This window comes from Triplophysa dalaica, chromosome 3 (assembly GCF_015846415.1).
Source record: "Triplophysa dalaica isolate WHDGS20190420 chromosome 3, ASM1584641v1, whole genome shotgun sequence".
Classification (NCBI taxonomy): Eukaryota; Metazoa; Chordata; class Actinopteri; order Cypriniformes; family Nemacheilidae; genus Triplophysa; species Triplophysa dalaica.
Window position 1 is genome coordinate 19,529,223 of NC_079544.1, and position 23,428 is coordinate 19,552,650.

Consider the following 23,428-nt stretch of genomic DNA (forward strand, 5'->3'; position numbering starts at 1 on the left):
AGTAAAAACGCATTAGCATCGTTATTTTCATATTAAGATAAATTATTATCGATACAAACTCAGTATCGGAAAATCGACCCACCCACCCCTAGAGCCTACGAGTGAACGCATTGTGAACAACCGAAGAGTATGACAACTGAACAGCGGCTTATTGCTCACAGGGAGGCTTGCGCCAATTCTTATCTTTCTGTGGCTTTACGGAACTAGTTTTTCAAGCTCGTTGAAGCACTATGGAAGTAACGTAAAGAATAGTGAAAGAGGGAATATGGGAATATTTCGAAAACAGCCATTGTATAGTGTGGAGGTGGGAAACCGCAAGTTCTTCCTTGTTTGAAGTAAGTTAACGTTAGGCCTGAGCGAAAAATCGTGTTGACTTTTCATGGGAAAAAAAACAGCAATAAAAGTAATCGATTTTGTTCGTGACAGTATAATTTCCGAATAAACTTGTGAAAATAGTGCTGTATCGATCATTCACGATGACGGATCCTTACGGTAAGTTATACATGTTAACGTATTAAGACCCTATACAGAATGCTCTTTAATACAATCAAACTAAATGGAACATATTTTCTACGAAAACAGATATATATATATATATATTTATTGTGATGTTCGCGCTTGATTAAGGGGGATTTGTAATGTTTTGGTGTACCGTAAAAAGAAATGTACCTTAAAGAGAACTTTTTGAAATTTTATTTTATTGATCGTGCATATCAGCAAAGCTAATCTGTGTGCTGTAATTCTTATTTTTCAGAGCACATCTCAAAAACACCAAGAAGATCAGGACCTAAAATACATTTACAAGGTTTACCACCAGTCAATTGTGCATTCAAATATGTTGTTTTATTCATCTTTTTTCTTTTTTGCTTTTTATTGGCTTTAGATAAAAGTATCTGCTTAATGCTTAAATGATGGTTATTTTAAATGAAGTGCCCAACTTTAATAGACAGCAACTTTAAATAATCGATACAGACACACCCAGGTGGGTATTGTCGGGTGCACTGAAAAATTAAGAAAGCTTGGACAGTGTTTAATCTTACAAAAAGACACCTGTCTAGGTTTCCGAATTAGACCATAGAGGTAACCAGGCTAATACTTAACAACTGTATAGTGATCATTTCCGGCTCTAAATTAAATCGTCAGTAGAAAAATAGCATTTACAAATTAATAAAGAAATTCAACCGATCCATCGGTTAGCTATTATACTCAGTATAGGACATCTGTGCTAATTTAAAATAAACAACCAGAATGGCACATAATTGCTCACTTTCCCAGCTTTGCTCCATACAGTTTAGATTTTGAGATAATGGCCCGGGAAAGGCCCCAATCACTGTTTGACTGCACTAAATAACCAGAGGACTTTGTATGAGATCCCTGCTGGAATCAAATTCACAGGGCATCAAACTCAATCCAGCTCAACTCTTAACTTGATCTTTTGCAAACAGGGGCAGGCAGACAGAAGCATGAATTATATCCTGAGGCTCAGGTAAGTGATAATACATTTATAATACACTTAATATTGGCCTTTAATATTGGCTTATAATAATAAGACACTAATCAATTCACTCTGTCTACTTTTTTTATCTCGCCATATACAGAATAATTTATCAAGAATGGTACAACAGGGCGGAGGTATGGCTTCCTCTCACTGCTTTAATTGCTGATGATTATTATAATGGTATAATAAAAAATACTAATTGCAGAATAACAAGAACACTTGTTGCTGTGGATGATGTCAGCATTGTTACTAACTATGCCCACACCCATAGCACAGGTACATCGTGGCCTAATGGTTAGAGTGTCAGGATTGTGACCACAAGGTTGCCGGTTCGATCCTCAGGGCCGGGGCAATGGTTGCCTAATGGTTAGAGAGTCGGGATTGTGACCAGAAGGTTGTCGGTTCGATCCCCAGGGCCGGGGCAATGGTGGCCTAATGGTTAGAGAGTCGGGATTGCGACCAGAAGGTTGCCGGTTCGATCCTCAGGGCTGGCGGGTAACGATTGCCCTTTACCTAATCCCCAACATGTTCCCCGGGCGCTGTAGTGATAGCTGCCCACTGCTCTGGGTGTACGGGTGTACGTGTGTGCTCACTAATCCCTGGATGGGTTAAATGCAGAGGTCACATTTCGGGTATGGGTCACTTCACTTTCACATCTGTAAGATGTCTGCCGAGACTGGAAGTCTGGAAAACATCTGCTGTGTAAATAACCCCATCTGCTAAACATATTAGAAAGAGCTGTTGTACATCCATTCTAAATAATACATATTTTACAGACGTCTTCTAGTAGTCTATCTGACAGTAGACGTCTCAGAGATGTAGGGCAGATGAGCAAACAGCATCTGCCAGATGTCTTACAGATGAAAATGCATGTGTGCTTTCAGGACGTGCTTTCAGGGCGGTGACAGGCTAAGAGGGCGATCACATAGAAAGCGTGAATTGCTGTTAGACTTGCCTCTTTTGAATTGTTTGGAGTGACAACCAGTTTGGAGTGAGCGTTTTGAGTGCTGCTTATGCACGCCAGGCACCTCGTGTTATTAGCGGAGGGCCTGAAGTAAAAACAAAACTCAACTCAGTGGTGGGTGATCTGACGATCTTAAATCGAGATCGATCTTGAAGGCGTCCCCAATCCACTTTTCAACGGAATCGCGAGGATCATGATCTCGTCTGTCATCTAAAACAAGAGGTGTGTTCGACATTATTCAGTGCTGCATAGACCCTTTGGTGTATGACATCGAAGCACCGCATGAGCAGAGATCTCTATATGCTTTCGAACCACTCTCGCCGTTCTGCGAGCACCACTTGCACGCATGCGATATGGTTTAGAAAGTGCATTAGATAGAGCAGCTTGTTTGTCGTTGTGCTTGTTTGACGACACGTCCATACCGATTTTCTTGATGCGGAATCCTATTTAATCCTATTTAAATCTGTCATCTGCCGGTTCTGCTTGTATGAGTGAATGTGTTGCACAGTTTAACGTGCTACACACGTGACGCTCTTGGATTTGTATGTGTCTAACTGTACATAAACACATGAACATCATGTCCAGTGTGTATTTCGTGTGCATTTAACAGTTTTCGCTGTTTGAGAAAACGTTTGACACTGAACTACACACGCTGAAACTCAAGTGACTATTGGGGATCGTCTTTCCTGTAGCTCGGTGGCAGGCCTTCCGTGGTGACGGAACTTTACAGTTGCTTGAAACGTCCGGACACTACAATGAAGGTGAAACTTTTGTTTGCTGACGCGGGTTAACTGGGCAAGGTCCAAACAAACGCCCCTCTGCTTGTACATTTTTTTAAGTTTCTGATAATATGAAAGTTAATAGAACTACGCTTGTGCTATAATTCTGACTGACAGGACAGCTCTTTCGGTGGTTACCTAGCAACATAAAAATGCTGCACTCTGCTCTTTTTAAAAGAGTCAGGCACGGGTATACTTGACTTTCCACGTCTGTGTCCGTCTCGCACACAAACGCAAGGAAACATCGCGGACGCAGTATGTCCAAAATGTATTCATACTGCTCCCACTCATACTATATAAAAATAGGGTTTTAACAGCCGATAGTTAGGTACTAATTCAAAGTCAGTATGTGCTGTCACGGTATGTGATTTCTGACGCACAGTAGATCTCGGATATGCGCAGACAGACGAGTTCGAAACATGCGCAGGACAAAAGAGTTTGTGTACTCCACCAGACCGTCAGAGGGCAGCACAGAGCTGCATTATTCACAGGCCCCCTGCAAATTAATGATTGAAGAAGTGTGGTTCCACCATTGCAGACGACACAGATAACAATTAGCCGCCCTGAACACATCTTTATACTCTCTTAAACTTGAATTATATAAATGGAGATATTTTCGAGCCTCCTCAGACAAACAATTGTTGAATTCGGTCTCCATTTTCCTCAAACTCTTTGTTGTTTGCCTCCCGATTGCCACGATTCGGCATCATGCTATCGTGTGGGTCTTCTTTGACAACTGCACACCGCAAACTTTCAATGTGTCTGTTGCCACCTAGTGGGCTCCTAACATTTTCTGGCGCATGCGATGTTGCACGCGTTTCGTCTCAAAATATGGGTTGTGCGCGGACAGGGTGTGCGGACGTTTTTTTTTGACAGACAGACAGACATACAGAGTTAATGGTTAGTCAAATAAATGTGGAGCAGGTAAGTTTTGAGCTGTTTTTTTAAACTTGTGAAGGATAGGGATGCGCCGATCCGATATTTGTATCGGAAATCGGCGTCGATACTGAATAAAATTCTAGATCGGGTATCGGTGACAAATTGCACCGATACCCGATCTAGCTGACATAAAATTTCTGCTAAGCGATGTAAAAGTTCATGGAAACACCGGCGCTTAAACTGTCTCGTGGCTGTGCTTTGCGAAGCGTATGACATCATACGCTAGCAAGATGCTCTGTGCATAGTGCACGTGAACAAGCGAACATATCTTACATTTAGCAGCGAACAGAATGGAGCGAGCAAAAATATCTGCCATTTAGATTTATTTTAGAACAGCTTCGCCAACAAGTTACACCGCCGTTTGCAATACATGCAAAGTAAATGTTCCGAGGGGTGGTGATAAAGCTGTTCATTATAATACTACTAATTTAAGCACGCCGAGTTTAATAAGCTGAAGAAACTAAAACGAGACGGTACGAAGCAGCTAACTTTGGGGGAGACAACGGAAAGAATTCAGAAATTTCCATCTGGTAGTGTGAAAGCAGCGAAAATCATTGAAAGCATACTGAATTTCCTTGTTATGGATTTGCAACCGCTGTCCGTCGTTGCGAACAATGGCTTCAGACTCCTTATAAACCACCTGGAGCCGCGGTACGACATGATGAAGGGTAAATATTTAAATGAGACCTGAACTGTACCAAAAAGTCTGCAAACACGTATACGAAAAAAATAAAGATGTCAATGCGGTGAGTTTTGGGGATAATTTGATCTTGAATTTCTATTCGCACCGACTAAACTATTATATCGTTTTCCGTTTATTTTTACATGTGCAGTTTTACCAAGCTAGGGAAGCTAGGGTTTTATTCATCTTTCTGTGTTGGATATTAAATTTAATTTTCACTAAACTTAAGCTTAGTTTAGTGTACTTTGCTTTAATGACTAAAGCATTAAAAAGAGCTTTTGATTCCTGTGTCCAAAATCATCTAAAATCATATAATACGAGAGTAATATGCTAAAATCAGTAAAATGTCTAAATCTACAGTATAGATCTATTCTGGATGATCTTTTGCCTTCAACAAATTTTTTTAACATGTTTTGGATGAACACTTCTCTATCCCATGAGAAGATACACATTTAGAAAGTTTATCAAAAAGTATGAGCCAGGCTGCATTTTTGGTACTTACCAAGAAATGTATTCTAAATGTGGTTAATGTGTACTTGTTTAACACCTGAGAAAATATGTTTGTAGCCAATGTTAGTTTGTCATAGGTGAATGAACATACCTGTCACATGACAATTAAAATCTGGTTGATTTATGTTGTTTTTTATCATTTTAACTTCCATAGAAGAATGTTTATACACAGGTTTATAACAATATGATGGTGGTGGTATTACTAAATTGGTTTAAGTTTGTTAATCAAATTATTAATAAATATTCTGTTTCCAAAGATACCCTATTGTTAAAAATTAATCCATGTTAAGATGCCCGAACTATTGCATACAACTCCAGGCAGCAAATAGCATCTGCTCTTTTTCTTTTTATAGTTTCGGAGCTTCCAATAAAAAGATTATGGTAGAGAGGTCAACTCTGTTGGAAGTCCTACAATCTGTGTCTGGGTTGAAGAAGGTCCATCTGCATGTAGAAAGCTGGACTGAAATATGGGTTTCCACAATCCTTTCCCTCACCAAGACCTGTTCCAGTCTGAATGAACTTAGGTAATAGAAATATCTATTTTAAATATGTTTGACAATTCAGTGTTTATAATAACAAACATGTTAGTATGAGCAAACTAGGTTAACTGTAGGTTAAATGCTTCATCCTTTTCAGGATCAATGCATCAATTCCTTTGGCACTAACACAGTTACAGAGGGCATCACTAAAACAAAAAGGCTGGACCCTGACAGTGTAAGTGTACTTCCATACATACATTATTACAGCATTTGTTCTAATGTTATAGTAATTGTCAAACACCAAAATGTATGCTTTTAAAATGAATATAGATGTTTTATTTTTAAAATGCTTAGTGTTCAATGCTGTGTCCTTTAGCTGGAGGATGTCAATGTTTATTGAACGTGATAAGAAGAGTCTGACAGAGGAGGGGCTGAAGACAGGAAAGAGAGAAAAGAGTGAGAGTCTTGAAAAATTCTTATTCTCCTAAGTAACCTCTGTTGGGTTTTACCTGACAAATATGATCTTAAGACGCTTTCTGTCTGTCAATATTTTTGGAAAAAAGGGCTTAGTGTGATTTAGTTCATGGTGACCATTTTGGAACAGCTGACTTCAGACACAGAACATTTGGATGAAGGTCTCTAAATTTTGAAGCAGCTCAGTTTTATTCATTCTCAGTACTCTTTGAGCATTGCCATTAAAATTCATGATAAGAACTCACATGCACATGAATGACTATATTTAAGAGAAGCATGTGTTAAGAGAATCCAGGAGTTTATGAGTAGATTTAAAACATTTAGAAGATTTAATGTCCCCAAAAAGAATAAAGTATACTGTCTAAACAGCGGTACTCAGTTGCTTCTTTCAGTTAGTAGAAGTATATTTGAGTGAATTATGTGAATTGTAAACCTTTGGTTAGAATTATTTTGATCTGACAGAGAGTTTAGATTCTTTGTCATATACCATTAGTAGCCGAATTATCTTCTACATATCAGTGAGTAACATTGTCTTTAATAGCGAATGTCTTGCTCTATTGCAGAAGTCTTCTCACCTGATATTACTGACGATGAGAGCAAAGATGAAAACACACACAGGTACAAATTTCAAACATAGTAAGTTCATGTTATTGTTTTCCTGAATTATACAGAGTTCTCTCTGGATCCATTAAATAACCTCATAAATTGCGGTTAATGACACATGTAATCTAAACTGGACTTTATAATATGAAGGATTAGAAAAAGTGTCCGGAGCCTTAAAAATGTAACTTCTTCTTTTTTAGGAAAATTAATGTAAAACATTTTTGTTTAATAATGCTTTTTCTTTTTTACTTTATATTTTTAGATAATATGATGCTACTTATTCATATTTATGCAATAATTATTACCCAATTTTACCCACTGAAAATAATAAACAATATTTTGAAATATATATATTTTTTGAAGGATTTGCCAATTAATTCATTATTTTTTGTTAAAACGGAGACCAGGCTATTAAAATCCTTTTTTTATTAGAGCCTTCTGGTTGGGGAAAAAAAGGGAAAACAGTGGCATGTGAACAAGTGTCACCCCTTGATTGCTGAGCACTTTTTTTCTATGATTTGCAGTTTGTACTACCAAAAGAGTTTTCATATTTTCTCATTTTTCCATTTATTTCCAATGAAAGTCATTTTTGACTGCAAAATAAGCCAAGTGTGACTATTGTTTTTGTGACCCTTTAACATATGAATCATGTAAAAAATTATTTTTGTGTTCACATAGCTGTGACAAAACTCACCAAGTTCACCAATGTAAAATATTTCAGTCAAAAATGACCGAAGATTCCAAGAGGGTTAAGCTGTCTTAACTGAAAACGACCTGCACTAACAAACCTTAAAATATGTCAGAGCCATTATCTGTCTCAAGATGTATAACAGTAATGTTTTGTATGTTTGTAAAAACTTCAGTTCCTAAATGTCCTAATTCAATTACGGTCCAGTACTGGCGTTATCTAATCTCTGTCCAGAAGACCGCTCCTCAATGATGATTATTCTCTCCTCCAGGTTTTTTTCTCCACATGCTGGTCAGTTTCAGTGCAGTTTGACCAACCTTGTGTTTGTGATGGAGGGTAAAGGAGAGATGCTGTATAAAATGGTCCCCTGGGATCCATGTCGCTTAGATGCTTTGAGTCAGATGGAGCCTGCAGGACCCTTATATGACATTAACTGTTCTAAAGGATCGGTCTTACAACTTCACCTTCCACACTGTGAAATTCTCACTGGTATGTTCATATGCACATCGTGAAAGTAATATTAATATTTTTCACTAATGTTAAGTCTTCAAGTGAAGTTTAGAGATGTCTCACGACAGTATTACATTAATTACATACTGTTAAGAGTTTTAAACATAACCCTTTTGATCACTGTTGCATAGTGATAAGAATAGGAGGTTGTATTTATTTGAACATTGAAGATGTATATTTACAAAATTAACTATATATATATATGTGTAATACTATAAAATATAATTATTTTTCAAAACGTTACAAAAACATTGTTAATGTGTTTTACAGAGGAAAATAAAGAAAGTTTGGCTGTAGCACATTTCACAAATGGTACTGTAGAAATATTGCAGCCTCTCAAAGTGACAGAAACTCATGTGATTATTAGCATCACTGAGCTCTGTTGGTTCGGGATCATAAAAAAGTTGAAAAAAAAGATGTTCCCTGGAGCTCCTACATGTGCACAAGTGCTGCTATTTCTGCGACCGATAACTGTTGCACAGAACCAGAAAATACTGAACGTATACTTGCTTCCAGGGAATGTGCCCCTTCCAGAGGTAAAGCTCTTAGCATTCTTTATTTAAAACAAAACATTTACCTTTACATTTATGCATTTAGCAGACACTTGTTGTATCCAAAGAGACTTCCTGTGCATTCTATATAGATTTGATATTGGTTTGGATAAACCCTCGTTCTTTTGCACTGCTGATGCAATGCTCTACCACTGAGTCACAGGAACTTAACAAACAGTAAAAATGATAACACATTGTAATATTAAAAAAATTGAGGTGTAACTTTTTTAAGGACCTATTGAAAAAACATTATTTTTAGACTTCATAACTACATTTGACTGATCGTTTTACAGCACTTTGGTATTTGGAACTGCTCCTGGAAATTCAGATTCATTGTATGCAGGAATTAAATCACAAAAGAGCTTTTAAACACTTTAAAATGATTAAGGAGGGCTCCATATATACACATGACAGAGTACAACATAGTGTTCCACCTTTCTTCTCAAAGTGGATTGTTGGTTTCTCTTTAAGGTTCAGAGACAGCATCAGGAGAAAAAATACATTGAGACGAGTTCTATCTGTCATCTGATTTCTGGGAGAAAATATACACTGTCTTGTCACCCAGATGAATGTGAAGTACAGCCACCGGTAATGTGATATTTTAATACATTTAAGCAACAAGCTATTTGAGCAGTGAATAAATTAAGTGTTACGGTCCCGGATAATTGTCTAGCAGTCAGGAGGGACACGGAACATTATAGATGGACAACGGCTAAAGAATTCCAAATGAATTATTTATTTTAAGACAAAGTACTCAAAGATAACCCAAAAGGATAGAAGGCGAGCCACTAGTGTCATTAGAAAAGTGTGTCACTTAACTAACAGTCAAGAATAAGTGAGATATTCGTAAAATTGAGATATACTGTGAATATAACAGGCTGTATTTTCAGACTGTTTGTTCCCAATATAAGTCTGAATTTGTGTAAAATCTGAAGATTCGTTCTTGTTTTATTATTGTTGTATTATTTTTGTATTCATGTTCAAGTGTGGTTTTATTGATCATTTTTTTAAGGATGAAGTATTCGAGCGTAAGTTTGGGACAAACTTTCACACTACATTTGAAGTGTTTCTGGATGTAAAGATTGAGGAGATCAGACTGGGTCTTCGGGATACAACTGAAGAAGGGAAGGAAGTGTGGAAGCCACGACGAATTCCTCTCTCAGGTGTCTGATGAAATTATGTTGTTCAACGTAATTCAGACTACATGAAAGTTCAGTGAAAATTTGTCTTAAATAGCACGAGAACATTTGAAGTAAAAGCCAAAAATATATTGTACGGGTCAAATTATCGATTTTTCTTGTATTACAAAAGTCATTAGGACATTAAGTAAAGATCACGTTCCATGAAGATATTTTTTTAAAAGCAGTGGTCTGCTAAAGCGCCTCAATGTTTTTCTTAATGTTTTGAGGGTTACATGTGAAGATGCATCTGTAAGGAAAATTATTTTAAAGGCAGTTCACACAAAGTGCTCAGCAGAATTAAAGCCACCCAAAGTGAATTATTTTTATTGGCAACTTAACCTAATTTTATTGTTTATTTTTATTGCTCACATGTCTTTTATTTCTTCATTAAAGACACATTTCAAGATGTACAATGTTCTGTTGACAGAAGATTTACCGGTATGACCTCAATGCTCAACATTTCAATTTCCTTTTTTTTTTACTTGTTCTTATACTAAACATAAACACATAAATCTGCTTTTGCTTCAAATCAGAATCGGAGTATGTGGACAAACACAGACATCAGCTGATTCAGAAAGTCACATCTGTGATGGAGATAGCTGACTGTTTAAGGAGTAAAGGCATGATTCTAGGTGAAATGTACAACAAGGTAAATACTGCAGAAACACGACAAAAGAAGATGAGAATATTCTTTGATGTTCTGGAGACAACTCGTGTAAAAGCAGAATTCTGGAAACTGCTTAAAGAGAATGAACCCCATCTAGTGGATGAATTGGAATCTGGACATTGAACAAGTTATTGACCAGGTGTCAGAGACTGGGCCTTATAAAAGTATTTAATACGCTTTTATAAATTTGTCTTACTGGTGTGGAACTAATGTTTTACATAATGTATACCTTTAGTACCACATAAAAAATGTATATTTTTTGATTACTTATTTGTATTACCATATTTTTTCTACTGCTAGATGTCAGATCCTGAGTATAAGAAGCAGGGCACCACATGCTGGGTGCCATCATCACCCAATGATTTCTGTTGATTTATATGTTCTACAAAAATGTCAAGGTGCTGATGAAAACATGAAAAGAGATTTCAGTTATTTTGATTAAAAATGATATTCAGTTATCACACTGAAGAATAAACAGATTTTTTTTTCATCCAAACGTTTCATTTTTTGCAAAAATTTAAAAAGTATTTAAAATATTTGCTACATTAATTTTATTTTTATGACACTGTGTCAGTGTTCTTTTTGTTTACGTGTATCATTTTTATTAACATATAACATTGCAACGCTTTTGGATACAGTAACCATCGTTAATCCCAAAACTAAAACAGAATCGCCCCAATTAATTCATACAGTACTTGTAAATGTGAAGCTGAAATGCAACGCCTGTGTATAACTGCTCTATGCAGACTATCTTTTTGAGTAAACTGACAACTACTGAACATGTTTACAGCTTTAGCCTGAGTCAGGCACTCTTGTTTGCACACGTTTCATAAACGGAAACAGCAAATTCTTGAGTACGGAGAACTAAACTATTGTTTCTAGTTGTACAATAAAATGGCAGAAGCCGGTATTTCATCCTGTGATCTTGAGGTGTTGGCCTGTCCAATCTGTCTGGATGTTTTGAAGGATCCAGTTACTCTTAACTGTGGACACAGTTACTGTATGAGCTGTATTGCAGCCTACTTTGATCAGGATGATCAGAAGAGAGTCTACAGCTGCCCTCTGTGCAGACAGACCTTCAGTCCAAGACCTGTTTCAGGTAAAAACATCATGATGGCTGATGGGGTGGCGAATCTGAAGAGGATTGAACAACATGCGACTGTGAAACAGGTAAGAGCATAATAATATATAGGGTAAGGATATAATATTATTATAATATTTTCATATCGCCGTGGGGCTACATTTAATTTATATTAGAAAAAACTTTTACGCGAAAAAGACGGGACATGTCAACGGTCCCTTACATGCGAGAACGATCCGAAAAGCAGTGTTGGGGAGTAGCTTACTACAAGTAGCGACGCTACTAACTTAACTACATTTTTCTGTAGCTTGACGGTAGTTAAGTTACTTTTAAAACAGTGTAGCTTTTCCGGTAGTTAAATACTTTTACAAGCAGGTAGCGGTGTAGCGAGCCCAAACGCTACTCGCTACATTCCATTGCGACGAACTTTAAAGCAATAAGTAGTGCAGCGCACTGAGCACATGCGTCGTCACCTTACTTACTACTGAAAATGTTTGCATTACTGCCAGCTAGTGTCCTGTGAGGCATCTCGCGGTTTACGCACAGTATTCAGATCGCGTCTGATGATTAATGTGCCGAAGTTAAATCGACATACACACATCCATCCAGGATGGAGCAAGGCATGGCGACAGAATTTCAGATTTAGAATCGGAAGATGTATAATGTTTCTATAGCCTTTTAAAGTGGAAAACTGTATTTCTCCAAAACGGTACAGTAAAACAATCCATATGGTGTGCATATATTGCGGCACGGCCCCAACTGAAACCCACCATCCGTTTTTTCTACTTATTATAAATAGGTTATTGACAAGAGACACGGATCCTTTACATTTAAATAAAGCTTTAAAAGCAGCATTCCTGGAATTTACGGTAAACCACTCAATATCTGCGCATCCAAATCTAAACGGCGGCTGGCTTGACCAGTGATTAATTGCCCATCGCCTTATTTGTCCAAGTTCATGTCTCTTAAAGATGCAAACGGTAATGGTTACACGTTTTTATGTATTCTGTTCGAAACTAAAAATTAAATCGCAGTCTGCATCGAAGACTTTAAGCACAAATTTAAGGAAACACAGACAGGTGAGTTATTTGGCCCAACATTTGTTCTTTTTGTTGTTTTAATAATTCACATTGCCTACATTTAGCAAACTTGAGATAAATTTGAGTTTAACTTTAACTTGCGTACTGTGTAGTTTACAAAATAAAATAACATTGAAATCATAACTGTATTGTATTACATTGTTTTCTTAAAATATTTTTCATTAACAATGAATCAGTTATTCTTTATAGGGCTGCAACTAACGATTATTTTAATAATCGATTAATCTGTAAATATTTTTTTCGATTAATCGATGAATCGGATAAAAACAAAAACCAAGAAAAGCATTCATTTCCAACCCTTTATTCAAATACAGAACTAAAATCTTTAGAAAGTGCACAAGCATGTTGCTCCTTGAACATCCTTGAGCTGTTATAAAAATAATAAAATCAAATAAAAATGGACTAACACAAAAAACATACACATGTATGCTTTACATCTGCCAAATATATAGACTTTTTTTAAATAAAAGTGCCACCTGAGCTGCCAGAACAATAAATAATTTATAAAAACTAAAGAACAATACAAATCAGAAAACTTAACAGGATTTGTTTGAATGTAAGAACTTGTTCTCTACACTACACTGCAGACAGACACTCGCAGATGCACACACTTTTGCAGACGCACACACTGACAAACACTGACACACACACACACTCTCTCTCTCTCTCAAATTCACTTGAAGCTTATTCATTCAATTATTACCATCATTGTAGTAAGTGCAAGCTTCATTTATACACCACATTTTAACAAAGCTTAAGATGACCAAGAGCTATAAAAGAACTTTAAAATTAAATTAAAAAGTACAACACACACAAATATATTTGTCAATAATAACCTATATGGGAGAAAGCACAGAATATACACTGCAAAAATTGCTTTTCTAACTTAGTAGTTTTGTCCTGTTGTCAGTCCAAATTTTAAAAAAAATCTTATATCAAGAAACATGTACTAGACACATGAAAAAGCATAAGAAATTATGTCTTGTTTTCTGAAAAAACACCTCAAATTAAGTGATTGTTTGCTTAAAGCAAGAAAAATTATCTGCCAATGGGGTACAAAAATAATCTTAATGAGATATAATTTCAAACAGAAGTTTTATGCATCAATTAATTTTCTTGTCTAGTAATCTTGATTTAAGATTTTTTAGATATTTGGACTGGAAATTAGACAAAATTACTAATGAAGTTTTGCAGTGTAGCTATACATGACAACAGATTGATAAATGAATGGTCCAAAAAAGGCGAGTGAATAAAAACGTGTCTTTAGTCTTACAATGCAAAGCGCAAAGTAACTACACCACCCCTGATTATACTGTTATTAACGAGCTAATGCTAACTTGTGATGCTTGTCAATCTGGATAACGAGTAAACATCCGCACCAGGGACATTACGTTCTTCACTTCGAAACGGAACAAAAGGAAGAATTCTGTAGTGAATTAACCTGCTGTTGAACTCCCTTCCTCCTCATCACAGACTCCAACATGTTTGAGTTTCAGGTGCTGGATCATTGCCGCGTTGCTCCCGCCATGTCGCGTTTGCATATTTTGTAGTTAACACAGTTTTTCTGTTTATTTAGTGTGAAATGCTCCCGCACCTATGATGACTTGGGTCGCGCTGATTTCTCTGCCTCCGTCATGTATCTTTCCTCCGCTCGTTTTTTTATTTTTGCTCCGCCCTGTATATGAGGCGCCGAACTCTGCTAGCATCAGTGCGCGAGAGAGACCGAGTGTGTTTACTTCGCTCCGCGCTCAAATAAAGTTTTTTTTTTAATAACCAAACGTCTCCGCGTCGCGCGACACAACGAATCGATAATGAAATTCGTTGACAACTTTTTTACTAATCGGTTTTTATCGATTTTATCGATTCGTTGTTGCAGCCCTAATTCTTTATATACAATGAAACTCTAAAAGTAGTTTCAATGTAGCTAGCTACTTTTTTATAGTAACTTGTAGTGTAGCTAACTGCTTTTTCAAATGGGTAACTTAGCTGTAACTTAACTACTTTTATTGATGAGCTTGTAGCTTATCTAACTACAGTTTCATAGTAGCTTCCCCAACACTGCCGAAAAGTGCTTTGCGTGCATATTCTGTGATGCTGTGTTCACACCAAACGCTAACAATCGGGGGGGGGGGGGGGGGGGGGGCGATTCGTTATAACATTGAGGGTTTGGCTGCAGAATTGCACTTGCACTCTAGACTTTCACTCTCAGACCCTTCGCTTCCTGTGCAAAGGACACTTGCATTTGACACCTGCACTCTGCGCGAACTGCTTGCGAGTTCAGTTAAATATTGAATATATGCACGTATTCCTTGAACAACTTAATATCATGAACCAGAAAGTGTTCTGTCAAGTTGAAAAGAAAGTAAAAAACCTGTAATGTGCTCGTTTCTTTTCGCATCGCTTCTTTTGCTTATGTAAGTGTTACTTTTTGTAAGACTATATATTATAGCTTTACTGGGTAACTACATTACATGTATAAAAACCGGTCTTACAGTCATTTAAAGGTCACATTTTGCAGCATATATTTTATTTGGTAAAAATTGCTCTTTTTGTCTTAAAGGTTGTCGACCCATGCCTTAGCTCTACATTGTATCAATAAATAAAATCCACTAAGTTTGACAGACAATGAAACGACACAGAGAATAACAGATTTGGGTGATTACCGGGAGTTGTAACAAAGAGCAGCGCATTTTCTCCGCAGTCGGCTTTATTGTTAACCGGAGGAACAACCGATATGTTTTTCTTATCAAGAACATGTAAAACAAAATACAAAGACTCATGGCCGTAGCCAAGGTTTGAAAATTAGTGATGTCCGGGATGGGGTGTCAATAATTATACTTACTATTACCATTTAATGTTATAAATGTTTGAATAAATATAATGATTGATAAAGTTTACAAATTGTACCATGAACAGGGCTTAATGCTGTGGGTAGTGGTTTTCCAAAACAACTTTTGAATCTGGTTGTATTGGGCCGTGCGACAAGCGGGCCTCGAATTTGCATTGGTCTAGAGTACACTATATACTACAGAAGACATGTTATGCAGCTGCTTTAACCCGTACGCCAGTCAGACTAATATGCAATTTAAAAAAATATATAATTAAAGAGTAGCTAACATGACATCATGAAATTACATTTCATGCAGTCTAATTATGTTGCTGTATTTGAAAGTAAGCTGCCTGCAAAGTTGTAAGTCCGAAGGTGAATAAATAAAAAAGTTATTTGCTTGTAAAAATGGGAGCCAACTCTGAATCACACAAACGAGTCGTGGATGCATATCTACGTCACTACATATAGTCCCCGTCTACGTTTGGCTGAGACTGACGCAAAAACTTATTTCTCCTCCCCCAAACACTGTCGCTCGTTTGTGATGCGTGTGTATCATAGTCTGTGTTCTACGGTGTTACACTACGTGCGTCTTATTCCAACAACCAAGCGAAGAACGTCTGAGGGAACAATTCATTTTTCAAACGATACCAAAGGAGTATAACTCCAGGGTTTAACTGTGCGCGCGTCATTCCATTTGATAATCTTGGCGCGTTCACTGCAGGGTATGTGAAACGATTATCCTTAAAAGAGGGGGAATACCAACTCTATTTGGACCTGTTAGCTCCACCGAATCACAACCTGTAAGCGTGAATTTAGATTTTTGTCTTAACTTCAAGAAATATTTTTGTACCTTATGTCTGTGTTTAGCTAATGCATATAACGCTAACATTAGCATGTACCGTTATTTCTGGGGTGTTACAGTTTGTTTATCTGACTATTAACTAGCATTTTGCACGTGCACCTGTATAGATATGCATGTTGTCACACTGGGAGTTTTTATGACAAGAGTTGTCATTTGCCACTGACACTGGATTAGCGTCTTATGATGCTTCCTCGTCAGACTCGGGCTCATATTGGTACGGTAAAATCGCCGCCATCTCTAGCTACACATATAATATACATTGTAGCGGCCCCTTGGTTATATTCATTGAGATGCAGAGTTTCTAACGGGTGTCAGTTTATTTATTCCTCTCCACGAGCACCATGAACACCGTGAAAACTACAGAAGAACAGAGGAAATACAAAATGCTTCTATGTAGCTTCACATATGAATCATGTTTACACACAAGAAAAATAATTTTAACAAATGACCAATATGAAATGAAATATAATATGTTTTTAAGCCCTTTCCTTCATACCTCATTCCGCTTCTCCAAGGGCGCTAATTCAAAGTCTCTGCTATCAGCTACCATGCTCTTTAGCCCGACACACCATCACAGTTCGGAGCTCTTAGAAATAATAACATGTACGAGCAATACAAAATAATAAAGTTAATCAACATGTAAACTCTTTCGTTACAAGATTCAGATGAATGAGCATGATAAATAACTATATGGTTATGAGCTTTTTCTTTTTTACCGTTCTTCAGACGATACGTGATCACCATCACGTGAAAAGAGTGTAGCGGGAAGTTTTAAGCGTCACACACCATAACGTCCGAATAAGAACGGCACTTTTCAAAATAAAAGCAGAACAGACAAAAAGACATTGTCGAACTATAATGTCTTTTTAACATATAAAAATAAAATATTAAGTATCTTACAAACTGTGTAGGAAAATATTAATTCGATTTATAAGACATTTACATACATGACATCCAACCACATGTAAACCGTAATCCTGTAATGATGGTAGTGGGGTTCAAGTTGCGACAATGATGAACGCGTTTGACCAATAACAACAGACTACACCATCTGACCAATCACATGACACAAGGTTGGAGGGTAGGCGGGGCGTAGACGGATGAATGGCGGAACGAATCATTTGAGAGTCAGTTAAGAAGTAAAGTACGAATAACTGGCTATTATTACGAGATTATAGTGGTTTTACACGTTCTATTTACATAAATTTGTTGTTGGACACTCCATAAACCAAAGTAGGGCCTTAAAAAACATATGTTAGGAACACTTTAAGTTTCTCTGCATTGAACATATGGCCCTCTGCGCACTAACCCATTTAGGGCGCATTCTGCGGGAGTCGCATAGTGCTTTTACAGTGTAGCTTTACATTGTTTAAATATAATTATTTACATTGCACCAGATGCTTTTTGCTAGTGGTTGGAATTATGATTCATTAAAGTGATTTTAACTTTTTCAGTTCGTTCACCAAAATGATTCTTTCGCTTGAAGAATCTCTTCATATTAGTCAGTCGGTTAGAACCCGCCCAATTCGGCATCGTATCCCAATGATGCCATTCGGAGCCACATCCTGCACAGTAATGATCGCATGCCCATTTCATTCAGTCTCAAATATAACAAAAATATCATCCTCTTTCAACTAACAAACTAACCTGGAACTAACTGTAACCAGAATTATTGGAAGCATTTGCAATAAAACATGCATCAGCATAATACAAACTAACTAAAATGACAGAAATTTTGGCGTAAAAAATAATTGTAGGTGTTTTATTTTAGTTTGTTTGGCTCACGCCCCCTTTGTTTACATGAAGAGGGCAAGGTTTTTGACCTTTACTGCAACCAGTTACCTCTGGGCAATCAAAACGCTTTGATTTCACTTTTCAGAACGCGTGCTCCCCATCTGGTGACAGTCAGTAAATGTAGATTATTGCATTCAAAAATGTGACTCATTCTGCAAGCTAGAGACACGGCAGCATTATTATATTTCTAATAACCACACATTTTTATCTCAGGTTTTCATTACAGTCACACCAAATGCTAAACTTTAGTGATTAATTATGAAACACAAATTAATCAAAATGTTCAGCCATGTATTACAGACAAATTACAGATGTATTAACAAATTTATTATTTGTATTTTTGCTGTACTTAAGTGTTCAGAGGATGCAGAAGTCTTTACACCTGAATATATTGAGATGGACCGCGAGGGCAAAAGAACAAACACATACAGGTACATATTTCAAAGTGTGTTATTCTAAATGCTCTGTGTTCTCTGGTCTCGTAAATCTCTGTTAAGGGCACATCTAATCTATACTGGAGTTTTGAATATGAAGTGTTTGTCAGCCAGTAGATTTAACATTTTTTGTGCAGCATTGTTAGTGTGGCTGAATTTCCTCTTCTTCAGGTTTGTTTCTCCACATGCTGGTCAGTTTCAGTGCAGTTTGACCAACCTTGTGTTTGTGATGGAGGATAAAGGAGAGATCCTGTATAAAATCATGCCCTGGGATCCACGACTCTTGTGTGGTTTGGGTCAGATGCAGCCTGCAGGGCCCTTGTACAACATTGAATGTTTTGAAGGTTCAATCTCACAAATGCACCTTCCACACTGTGAAATTCTCACTGGTATGTTTGTTTATTCTACACATGAATACGCTTTACAGACAATCAATTAAATGATGTATTGAATGCATATGATACAGTATCTTAAAGAAACAAAAATCATAATATTTTCCCCCATTTTTAATGTCTTTTACAGAGGAAAACAAGGACAGTTTGGCTGTAACACACTTCACTTGTGATAATGTGGAAATGTTGCAGGCACTTAAAGTGACCAGCACACATGTGATCATTGGTATCAAAGAGCTCTCCCTTTTTGGGCTCATAAAAACAATCATATTCCCTGACTATTCTGTTCAGTCCCAAGTGTTGCTGTTTCTCCGACCAACATCTATTAGACAGAGAGAGAAAATACTGGATGTCCATTTGCTTCCATTGACCATTCCTGTGTCAGAGGTACTAAAACAAAAGGTCTTTTCACAAACAGTCCGAAATGTTCGTATGCGTTTTTTCATATTTGGCTCTCGATTGTACGGTGTCTCTGAATTGTTATAAAAGCTCACTCAAAATGCTTGCTGCAGATGCGAAAATGCAGAAAATTGAACCCGGAACAATTTTTTTTATGACAGACGAAAATATCGGAGCCAATGTGTAAATGTGATTGAAACAACGTGAGGTCGTATTTTTTAATGTGCTGAAATATCGGACTCAATGTGCAATGGGCTTTACAGGAAACAAATACTTCTATTTTGAGATCAATTTTTGTCATCAAACTTTTCAATTACACTTCATTTACACATATCATTGGTTTTAAACATATTAAATATACAGTATATTTCTGCATTAAGATTTGATTTCATAACTTATCTTGCAAATTTAAAAATGAAATGTAATAATGAATCACTCACTTGAGTATAGAAACTGTAATCACAGTCAGATTATCTTTACTAGTATAACATCTTTCACATAACACATTCATTTGAAGCAAGTATAAAGAAATCATCTACTTAGTACTGTTCTCATGCCATGGTTTCTAGAAATCTTTTTGGAACTGAAAATCAAAGCCTCTCCATCATTTTAGGTCCAGAGCCAACACAAAGAAAATACATACTTTAAAACCACTTCCACCTGTAACCTAGTTCACGGGAGAGAATATACCCTATGTTGTCAACCAGAGGGATTTGAAGTGCAGCCACAGGTACAGATTTGATACAAAACAAATTAATGAAATCATGAGGATTCTCTGCTTTCAATTAAATAGAGAAATGTTTGTTAAGTCAGAGATTTATATTTATAATGCTTTTTAAAATACTATAGTATCATTAACATTGATTTATTTAGACACGTTTATGCAAAGTGTCTTTTAAATTAATACTATTTATAATATACTACTGCGTATTCCTTTTGCACTTTCAAATTTGGAATGCTTCAACACAAGCGATTGCCAATTCCAATCCTAAATGCTGATTGGTTAATATTTTAGTATATAATCGCTGTATTCACTTTAAAGCACATATGATAATTTGGCCAACGTATGAGTTGTGCAGGGATGGCAGACTCACTTTTTCGTGTCTCCTCTTATAGAGCCCTTTCTGAGACACTGTGCTGGTTTACAAAAAAGTTTTTGTGATCTTAAATCATTTGCATTTTAAAGATACGTCTTATTTCTTTCTGTCAGTCATTTTATGTAAAGAATTTTGAATTGCCCGAAATGTGCCATATAAATAATCTTGCCTTGACTTGCCTTACTGCAATACAGCATTGCCTCTCTTGTTGCTGAATGACATTTTATAGTTTGTTAGCAAAGTACATAAATGGACAGTAATGCAGGTGTGACAGAACAACTGTTACCGACCTTGTTATTCAAATAGAATGAACATCTTATGTTGATTTGTTTCAGGGCCACGTATTTGAGTGCAATTTTGGTTCAAACTATCATCCTACATTTGAAGTGTTTATGGATGTTGAGACCGAGGAGTTCAAATTGGGCGTTATGGATATATTTGAAGAAAAGGAAGTGTGGAGAACACGTCGAATAATTCTTAGAGGTAATGTAATAAAGCTCTGATATTAAAATAAAAAAAATAAGCTCTATACCCGACATTTCTTAATTAGATTATTTATTTTTTGTCTTAAAAGCACCAAGTTCTAATACAGACACTGCCGATCTTAGAATGATCACAGGTATGACTTCAAACAAAGCCACTTATTTCTATTATATTCTATTTTTGTTTTCATTCAGTTGTTTTAAAATGTTGACTTCTGTTTGTATCTTAGAATTTGTAGACAATCACAGGCAAGAACTAATTGCAAGAGTGACTTCAGTGATGCCAGTAGCTGATGGTCTGAGAGGCAAACACATGATGCCTCCTGAAATGTACAGTGGCATTGATAATGCAAGATCACGGCAGACAAAAATGAGGCTCTTGTTCGACGTTCTTGATTCAGGAGGACCTGCTGTAAAAGCAGAATTCTACAGACTAATAAAGGACACAGAACCCTGCTTAGTGCGGGACCTGGAGTCTGGATGTTGACTACAGGTCTCATTCCTGCTTCTGACAGTTAAGAGATGTGGGGTCTTCATGCCATAAACATGTGTTAATTGCTCCTATCTTGCAGTGACTATCCAAAAGTATCAATGAAATGCACTACCACTAAGTTTTGTACAATTGAGTGGACAGAAGCAGATGGACATGATTTACAAGTGCACAGCCAGGGACTCCAGAGACAAAACTGTTATTAGTAAACCAGTTTTTCATTTGAATGTTACTTATAGCGATGATGACTCCTTTGAAGCATAGTTTATGGTGCTAATGGCACAGTGTTGCCATGTTCGTTATTAATAAGTGCTTTTGTGCTTGTTGTTTGGTCTGAGATAAAAAGGCCTTAGGTCTTAATAAATGGTCAGCTGCAGATTTTAAGATTTTTGAGAAGGCAAACCTAGCAAAACCAATGGTTTAATAGTAAAAGGATAAATGGTAAGATTTCAGGGCTGCAAACTACGTATCTTTTGCAAATTCTGCTGTTTTAAATTAATACTTAAGTGGTTTGTCACATAATGTAAGACTTAAGGGCCCAGTTTCATAGACAAGGCATAGCTTAAGCCAGTACAAGGCCAGTTAAATTAGGATAGTTAATTCGCTTTTATAAAAATGCCTTAGAAAAAAAACATTACTGGTGTGCATCTTGAGACAAAACACTGGCACGGATATATCTTAAGATATTTCATGGCAAGTTATTTTCATTGAGGACATTTCAAACATTCATTTTAGTGTGGGACTAATCTTAAACCTTGTCTGTGCAACCGGGCAAGGTATGTTCGATTTGACAAGCCTAAAAAAACATATCAGATTAGGCATAAAATATGACTGTGTGTATATGGTGGATTTACAGATACATTAAGAATTCAATAGACTGTGAAACTATTGTTTATTTGTTTTTTGGTCACATTGTAAAATAAAAGAAACTAAATGTAATGAGCTATCTCATTTGAACCAAATGCAGATTTTTTGTTGTTGAAGAAACTTTGAGTGTTGTAATAATTTGGATTTATCAACGCGCACAAGAGAGTATTGGAACCTTTTTTTTCCCACTTCAGGGTCTGAGCAGTACGCACTATTTCTTGTCTGAGTGCTTCTGGTGTTTTTACATTAAAGCCTTTCTTGGTGCTTGTCAAGTTTCTGAAAGTTGACAGGTGCCTTTATATGTCAATGAAATTAAATAGACATGGTTTACAAGGTGGAGATCTGAAACTGCGCACAATGTTAACATCATCTTACATTTGGATTTCACATCTGAAAGAGAGGCAAAGTATGCACTTTTAGAAAAGATCGTAAAATCAAATTAAAGACCGTTTCTACACTGCATTTAATACATGAGGCCCCTGAAGTCTGGACATTGACTGTCTTGTCACATTCATGTCAGTTAAATGAAATTCTTTCCAGAAAAATGTTGGTTATGCTTGTTAAAAGTCTATTCACATTATGATAGCAATGACACATTTAAGTGGTCTAAATACATTTATAATGAATAAATAGCATTTGTGGAAGGCACAGCACCATCAAATGTTCGTCCAATCATTACATTGGTCGGATAACAATGATAGGATGTCATTATTTGTTTTTGCATACAAACTGGGCTTACTCAGGCAATCTTTTGTCATCATCATCGTTTTCATGTGTTTTGGAGGTGTTGTTTTGGAGAGTGTGATCTGCTACAAGCTTGCTAGAATGATTTTCAGAGCTTGTATAAAACTATGGTTAAGATCGTTACTAAAGTGTACGTGCGCCGGAAAGCCCCAAAAAGCGTACGGCAAAAAATATTCAGACTTATAAAACCGTGAGTACACACACCTGTAAGCAAAATTTGCTTTATTAATCAAAGATTCTAACAAGGAAAATAGAAATAACAAGGCAATATGATGTCCTATGAAAGATGTTTTTATTTGATAATACTGTGTAAAAATAACCATGTACAAAA

General features: G+C 36.6%; 2 protein-coding genes and 2 long non-coding RNA genes across 6 annotated transcripts; 3 read left to right on the plus strand and 1 right to left on the minus strand.

The window, feature by feature from the left end:
* LOC130418532 (uncharacterized) lies at positions 1-1,642 on the plus strand. The gene is made up of 4 exons (XR_008906350.1): positions 1-492; positions 755-805; positions 1,446-1,486; positions 1,599-1,642. It is a non-coding gene; the product is annotated as an uncharacterized LOC130418532 (long non-coding RNA).
* Positions 1,643-3,789: 2,147 nt separating this feature from the next.
* On the plus strand, positions 3,790-10,994 carry LOC130418502 (NACHT, LRR and PYD domains-containing protein 1b allele 2-like). Of its 2 annotated transcripts, XM_056744704.1 has the most exons (12): positions 3,790-4,165; positions 5,726-5,896; positions 6,009-6,086; positions 6,228-6,307; positions 6,889-6,943; positions 7,888-8,105; positions 8,397-8,662; positions 9,149-9,265; positions 9,690-9,840; positions 10,252-10,296; positions 10,392-10,507; positions 10,826-10,994. In XM_056744704.1, the coding sequence occupies exons 1-12, from the start codon at positions 4,155-4,157 to the stop codon at positions 10,895-10,897; spliced, it is 1,380 nt and encodes a 459-aa protein (XP_056600682.1). In that variant the 5' UTR covers positions 3,790-4,154; the 3' UTR covers positions 10,898-10,994. The 2 variants fall into 2 exon arrangements, with proteins under 2 accessions (XP_056600682.1, XP_056600681.1); XM_056744703.1 differs by having other exon boundaries at positions 10,392-10,994.
* Positions 10,995-11,129: 135 nt separating this feature from the next.
* On the plus strand, positions 11,130-22,495 carry LOC130418503 (NACHT, LRR and PYD domains-containing protein 1b allele 2-like). Of its 2 annotated transcripts, XM_056744705.1 has the most exons (8): positions 11,130-11,695; positions 18,547-18,623; positions 18,798-19,015; positions 19,149-19,405; positions 20,031-20,147; positions 20,850-20,997; positions 21,089-21,133; positions 21,227-22,495. In XM_056744705.1, the coding sequence occupies exons 1-8, from the start codon at positions 11,420-11,422 to the stop codon at positions 21,481-21,483; spliced, it is 1,395 nt and encodes a 464-aa protein (XP_056600683.1). In that variant the 5' UTR covers positions 11,130-11,419; the 3' UTR covers positions 21,484-22,495. The 2 variants fall into 2 exon arrangements, with proteins under 2 accessions (XP_056600683.1, XP_056600685.1); XM_056744707.1 differs by lacking the exon at positions 20,031-20,147.
* Positions 11,591-17,173, minus strand: LOC130418534 (uncharacterized). The gene is made up of 3 exons (XR_008906352.1): positions 17,115-17,173; positions 16,895-16,984; positions 11,591-11,659 (listed from the first exon to the last, which is right to left on the minus strand). It is a non-coding gene; the product is annotated as an uncharacterized LOC130418534 (long non-coding RNA).
* Positions 22,496-23,428: the final 933 nt, after the last annotated feature.